Source organism: Oncorhynchus kisutch, linkage group LG15, assembly GCF_002021735.2.
Source record: "Oncorhynchus kisutch isolate 150728-3 linkage group LG15, Okis_V2, whole genome shotgun sequence".
Classification (NCBI taxonomy): domain Eukaryota; kingdom Metazoa; phylum Chordata; class Actinopteri; order Salmoniformes; family Salmonidae; genus Oncorhynchus; species Oncorhynchus kisutch.
In genome coordinates this window covers 14425581-14433080 of record NC_034188.2, presented here as the reverse complement: position 1 = coordinate 14433080, position 7500 = coordinate 14425581, and the positions used below count along the sequence as shown (strand labels likewise).

General features: G+C 40.6%; 1 protein-coding gene across 5 annotated transcripts in view; it reads right to left on the bottom strand.

Moving 5' to 3' along the window:
• Positions 1-7500, bottom strand: part of LOC109905929 (actin-binding LIM protein 3) — a 93663-nt gene that overhangs the window by 18709 nt on the left and 67454 nt on the right. For 4 of the 5 annotated variants that reach the window (XM_031789705.1, XM_031789706.1, XM_031789707.1 and 1 more), the window contains exons 9-13: positions 7366-7437; positions 2063-2449; positions 1833-1856; positions 788-917; positions 142-252 (exon numbers count right to left, since the gene is read on the bottom strand). In XM_031789705.1, coding sequence (XP_031645565.1) covers positions 142-252; positions 788-917; positions 1833-1856; positions 2063-2449; positions 7366-7437 — 724 coding nt within the window. The remainder of the gene's footprint in view (positions 1-141; positions 253-787; positions 918-1832; positions 1857-2062; positions 2450-7365; positions 7438-7500) is intronic. The other variant, XM_031789709.1, reaches the window with a different exon arrangement.

Sequence of the window (7500 nt, the reverse complement as noted above, 5' to 3'; positions counted from 1 at the left end):
AGGAGGAGCAGAAGTGGAGAAGATGGAAGGATGAGGAGATGAAGAGAGGTACCGCGTCCCAAATGACACCCTATTCCATATATATTGCGCCACTATAAAGAACAGAGGGACATTTGGAATGCAGATGAAGTGTAGTCCTACCTGGTACATGGAAATGCTTGGGGGCGTGGTATGTGGTAGAAGAACTAGGCCGTCCCTCCAGCGAGCCGTAATAGGGCGAGCTCCTGCCACTCTCAGAGCCTGCAGCCAGCACTAGCCAATCACAGCAAAGGAAACATGAGCATGAAGAAATCCTTTGTCCTGCCCTCCAATCCCTCCCAACCAATCATAACCAAAGGCAAAGATGATCAACAGCATCTGCCAGGCAATCACCTGAGCCAATTAGGTGCAGTATGCATTTCAACAGCATTGAGGAAAGGCATACTGCACCACATGAGCACAGGAAGCTAGAAGGAATGTTATAAGTCTCCTTCCCCTTCTGATCACTGCCGTTGACTGCACTAACTGCTGTAAGTGATACGGTGGAAGATCTATCCATTGCTTTTATGGTCAGGAGCCAGAAATGGAAGGAGATTGACAGGAAGAGGAGGAGTGTATTTGCACAGCACTTTCAGAAACAGATTTATTCCAGAGTGCTTAACAGCAACCTGAGGCTAGACCCTCTTGCTCTTTAATGCATTTGTAAAAAGTGCTACACAAATACGATTTAATTGATTGAACGGTTGATTGATTGGTTGATTGATTGGTTGATTGATTGGTTGTTTGAGTGAGTGCATGTGTGACTCACCGGGGTGTCCATAGTGCTGCGGTGAGCAAGGCATGATGGGAGACATGGCTTGACGGCTGAAGAAGGGAGAGTCCATGTAGCCGGGGTTGGAACACTGTCTCTGTTTCATGTCTACACTGTCATACAGTTTCTAGAGGGAGGGGGAGAGAAAGAGAGGGAGACAGAGTGATGGGAAAGGGAAAAGAGAGGGAGACAGAGTGATGGGAAAGGGAAAAGAGAGGGAGATATACAGGGAGTCCATAACTATCTAACTATAACTAACTATCCACTTATCCAAAGGCAACTGATCGCAGAAATGATTCTTCATTTCTGTTGGAAACACAGTTACTAATCTGAGAACAGAGAGTCCCAGGTGACTGCAAAACAACATGGTTACTAACCTGAGAACAGAGAGTCCCAGGTGACTGCAAAACAACACAGTTACTAACCTGAGAACAGAGAGTCTCAGGTGACTGCAAAACAACATGGTTACTAACCTGAGAACAGAGTCCCAGGTGACTACAAAACAACATGGTTACTAACCTGAGAACAGAGTCCCAGGTGACTGCAAAACAACACGCTTACTAACCTGAGAACAGAGTCCCAGGTGACTGCAAAACAACACAGTTACTAACCTGAGAACAGAGAGTCCCAGGTGACTGCAAAACAACACAGCTACTAACCTGAGAACAGAGAGTCCCAAGTGACTGCAAAACAACATGGTTACTAACCTGAGAACAGAGAGTCCCAGGTGACTGCAAAACAACATGGGTTACTAACCTGAGAACAGAGAGTCCCAAGTGACTGCAAAACAACATGGTTACTAACCTGAGAACAGAGAGTCCCAGGTGACTGCAAAACAACATGGTTACTAACCTGAGAACAGAGAGTCCCAGGTGACTGCAAAACAACATGGTTACTAACCTGAGAACAGAGAGTCCCAGGTGACTGCAAAACAACACAGTTACTAACCTGAGAACAGAGAGTCCCAGGTGACTGCAAAACAACATGGTTACTAACCTGAGAACAGAGTCCCAGGTGACTACAAAACAACATGGTTACTAACCTGAGAACAGAGAGTCCCAAGTGACTGAAAAAGAAATACATGAGAAAGAAATAAGGCAGAAGTCATTGTCTGAAGCATAATGGACCATTATCTCAACCGTGAAAATGGATTCAGTTCAGTCTACATTGACATCAAGTTTAGAAATATACAGTATTTGTCAGTGAATTTAGTGAAAATGTATAAGACAATAACGTAGGTGTATTTCCTGATAGTTTCATAGCATGTAATACCTCTCCATAGCTGAAGGTCTCTATGTCATCTGAGGAGTATCTGGGGTAGGGCTGGGAGGATGATATGGTAGGATGATTATGTTGCTGGTAGGATGATATGGTAGGACGATTCTGTGGCTGGTAGGATGATATGGTAGGATGATTCTGTGGCTGGTAGGATGATATGGTAGGATGATTATGTTGCTGGTAGGATGATATGGTAGGATGATTCTGTAGCTGGTAGGATGATATGGTAGGATGATTATGTGGCTGGTAGGATGATATATTAGGATGATTCTGTTGCTGGTAGGATGATTTGAGGTCAGGTGGCTGGACCTCATATATGGCCTTGACCTTAGGCAGTGCGGCAAAGTCCTTATAGTCTGGCATCACATTCTCCACCCTGGCCTGGGGTGGGACAGGACATGACACAGACACACACACACACACACACACACACACACACACACACACACACACACACACACACACACACACACACACACACACACACACACACACACACACACACACACACACACACACACACACACGCACACACGCACATGCACACGCACACAAAGAAACAACCACACACACACACACAGGACATGAAAGACATTTACGCATGAAAACCCAATGACAGGGATAGCGTGCTGCAGACTGTAGAGCATGCTGACAGTACAAGCCCTACACTGACACAACACACACTGTACAGTGAACATGTGACTGACTGCTGACTATGTACTGCAGGGTCTGACAACTCCCTGAGATGACCTCCAGCTCCACAAAGCAGGGAGAGAGAGAGAGAGAGAGAGAGAGAGAGAGAGAGCTTACTCGGTGTTTTGCAATCATCCATCACCCTGAGCAAAAAGGTCATGGATTACGAGGCCAGAGCTCAGAGAACAAACACTGTCTCTACGTGTGTTTATGTGCATGCATGTGTAATCTAATATTTCCAACAGCAGTAGTGACTCGACAGGACAGTTCAGAAAAGACTAGTTGCAGTCCAAACAGAGCGAGCACACAGTCACACACACACAGGCTGTGTTCCAACATAACAGACGGACATAACAAGAGGACCTCGGTAGCAGTGTAAGGTGAGGTCAGGTGTCAGGGTTCAGGGGTGAGTGATGAGTGGAGTATGAACCGGTGTCTCCTATCTGTATTGGGCAGGGCCATAGTGACAGTCACAATTATCTCTCCTTCCTCCCAAAGTGTGCACTTGTTCACTTCCCTTCACTGATTTAACATGGTGCATTCACACCTGCACAGTCGTGAAGATCCTCAAAGAGTTATACAGCTGCACCATCGAGAGCATTTTGACTGGCTTTTTCACAGCTTGGTATGGTAAATGCACCGCCCTGGACCGCACGGCGCTACAGAGGGTGGTGCGGACTGCCCAGTACAGTAGCCGAGCTCCATGCCATCCAGAATCTCTATATTAAGAGGTGTCAGAGGAAGGCCCCAACAAATTGCCAAAGACTCTATCCTGATGCCACTTTACCCTCCTTAATGTAAATATCTACCTCAATTACCTTGTTATTATCTATCCTGATGCCTAGTCACTTTACCCTCCTTAATGTAAATATCTACCTCAATTACCTTGTTATTGTCTATCCTGATGCCTAGTCACTTTACCCTCCTTAATGTAAATATCTACCTCAATTACCTTGTTATTATCTATCCTGATGCCTAGTCACTTTACCCTCCTTAATGTAAATATCTACCTCAATTACCTTGTTATTATCTATCCTGATGCCTAGTCACTTTACCCTCCTTAATGTAAATATCTACCTCAATTACCTTGTTATTGTCTATCCTGATGCCTAGTCACTTTACCCTCCTTAATGTAAATATCTACCTCAATTACCTTGTTATTATCTATCCTGATGCCTAGTCACTTTATCCTCCTTAATGTAAATATCTACCTCAATTACCTTGTTATTGTCTATCCTGATGCCTAGTCACTTTACCCTCCTTAATGTAAATATCTACCTCAATTACCTTGTTATTATCTATCCTGATGCCTAGTCACTTTACCCTCCTTAATGTAAATATCTACCTCAATTACCTTGTTATTATCTATCCTGATGCCTAGTCACTTTACCCTCCTTAATGTAAATATCTACCTCAATTACCTTGTTATTGTCTATCCTGATGCCTAGTCACTTTACCCTCCTTAATGTGAATATCTACCTCAATTACCTTGTTATTATCTATCCTGATGCCTAGTCACTTTATCCTCCTTAATGTAAATATCTACCTCAATTACCTTGTTATTATCTATCCTGATGCCTAGTCACTTTACCCTCCTTAATGTAAATATCTACCTCAATTACCTTGTTATTATCTATCCTGATGCCTAGTCACTTTACCCTCCTTAATGTAAATATCTACCTCAATTAACTTGTTATTATCTATCCTGATGCCTAGTCACTTTACCCTCCTTAATGTAAATATCTACCTCAATTACCTTGTTATTATCTATCCTGATGCCTAGTCACTTTACCCTCCTTAATGTAAATATCTACCTCAATTACCTTGTTATTATCTATCCTGATGCCTAGTCACTTTACCCTCCTTAATGTAAATATCTACCTGAATTACCTTGTTATTATCTATCCTGATGCCTAGTCACTTTACCCTCCTTAATGTAAATATCTACCTCAATTACCTTGTTATTATCTATCCTGATGCCTAGTCACTTTACCCTCCTTAATGTAAATATCTACCTCAATTACCTTGTTATTATCTATCCTGATGCCTAGTCACTTTACCCTCCTTAATGTAAATATCTACCTCAATTACCTTGTTATTATCTATCCTGATGCCTAGTCACTTTACCCTCCTTAATGTAAATATCTACCTGAATTACCTTGTTATTATCTATCCTGATGCCTAGTCACTTTACCCTCCTTAATGTAAATATCTACCTGAATTACCTTGTTATTATCTATCCTGATGCCTAGTCACTTTACCCTCCTTAATGTAAATATCTACCTCAATTACCTTGTTATTATCTATCCTGATGCCTAGTCACTTTACCCTCCTTAATGTAAATATCTACCTCAATTACCTTGTTATTATCTATCCTGATGCCTAGTCACTTTACCCTCCTTAATGTAAATATCTACCTCAATTACCTTGTTATTATCTATCCTGATGCCTAGTCACTTTACCCTCCTTAATGTAAATATCTACCTCAATTACCTTGTTATTATCTATCCTGATGCCTAGTCACTTTACCCTCCTTAATGTAAATATCTACCTCAATTACCTTGTTATTATCTTTCCTGGTGCCTAGTCACTTTACCCTCCTTAATGTAAATATCTACCTCAATTACCTTGTTATTATCTATCCTGATGCCTAGTCACTTTACCCTCCTTAATGTAAATATCTACCTCAATTACCTTGTTATTATCTATCCTGATGCCTAGTCACTTTACCCTCCTTAATGTAAATATCTACCTCAATTACCTTGTTATTATCTATCCTGATGCCTAGTCACTTTACCCTCCTTAATGTAAATATCTACCTCAATTACCTTGTTATTATCTATCCTGATGCCTAGTCACTTTACCCTCCTTAATGTAAATATCTACCTCAATTACCTTGTTATTGTCTATCCTGATGCCTAGTCACTTTACCCTCCTTAATGTAAATATCTACCTCAATTACCTTGTTATTGTCTATCCTGATGCCTAGTCACTTTACCCTCCTTAATGTAAATATCTACCTCAATTACCTTGTTATTATCTATCCTGATGCCTAGGCACTTTATCCTCCTTAATGTAAATATCTACCTCAATTACCTTGTTATTGTCTATCCTGATGCCTAGTCACTTTACCCTCCTTAATGTAAATATCTACCTCAATTACCTTGTTATTATCTATCCTGATGCCTAGTCACTTTACCCTCCTTAATGTAAATATCTACCTCAATTACCTTGTTATTATCTATCCTGGTGCCTAGTCACTTTACCCTCCTTAATGTAAATATCTACCTCAATTACCTTGTTATTATCTATCCTGATGCCTAGTCACTTTACCCTCCTTAATGTAAATATCTACCTCAATTACCTTGTTATTATCTATCCTGATGCCTAGTCACTTTACCCTCCTTAATGTAAATATCTACCTCAATTACCTTGTTATTATCTATCCTGGTGCCTAGTCACTTTACCCTCCTTAATGTAAATATCTACCTCAATTACCTTGTTAATATCTATCCTGGTGCCTAGTCACTTTACCCTCCTTAATGTAAATATCGACCTCAATTACCTTGTTATTATCTATCCTGGTGCCTAGTCACTTTACCCTCCTTAATGTAAATATCTACCTCAATTACCTTGTTATTATCTATCCTGATGCCTAGTCACTTTACCCTCCTTAATGTAAATATCTACCTCAATTACCTTGTTATTATCTATCCTGATGCCTAGTCACTTTACCCTCCTTAATGTAAATATCTACCTCAATCACCTTGTTATTATCTATTCTGATGCCTAGTCACTTTATCCTCCTTAATGTAAATATCTACCTCAATTACCTTGTTATTATCTATCCTGGTGCCTAGTCACTTTACCCTCCTTAATGTAAATATCTACCTCAATCACCTTGTTATTATCTATCCTGATGCCTAGTCACTTTACCCTCCTTAATGTAAATATCTACCTCAATTACCTTGTTATTATCTATCCTGGTGCCTAGTCACTTTACCCTCCTTAATGTAAATATCTACCTCAATTACCTTGTTAATATCTATCCTGGTGCCTAGTCACTTTACCCTCCTTAATGTAAATATCTACCTCAATTACCTTGTTATTATCTATCCTGGTGCCTAGTCACTTTACCCTCCTTAATGTAAATATCGACCTCAATTACCTTGTTATTATCTATCCTGGTGCCTAGTCACTTTACCCTCCTTAATGTAAATATCTACCTCAATTACCTTGTTATTATCTATCCTGATGCCTAGTCACTTTACCCTCCTTAATGTAAATATCTACCTCAATTACCTTGTTATTATCTATCCTGATGCCTAGTCACTTTATCCACTTTACATCTCATGGTAAAGAATACATATAGTATTCATATTATGATAAATCATTCATTTGATTTAATAGTAAATTACATATGGTAGAGATTTCCTCTAGCCCAGGTTTAAACACATCCAAGTGTTCTAGATGGTGAGAAATAGTGAACGAGTGCACACTTCAGGGGAAAATGGATTTGTCCATTGGGTTTTTATATTCAAAGCTAGTGAGCCCTGAAGGTTGGGTGGAGGTAGAGGAAGATTGGCTAGTGATTGGTTACTCACACAGATGACACGACTGGGAGAGCCAATTGACGAGCCCGGTGGAGAGATGGAGGTCTCTGACAGACGTCTGTGCTGTGGGAAGAAAGAAAAGAAAGAGAGGAAGGAGTGTAAGAAAGAGAAACATTCCAGATGACG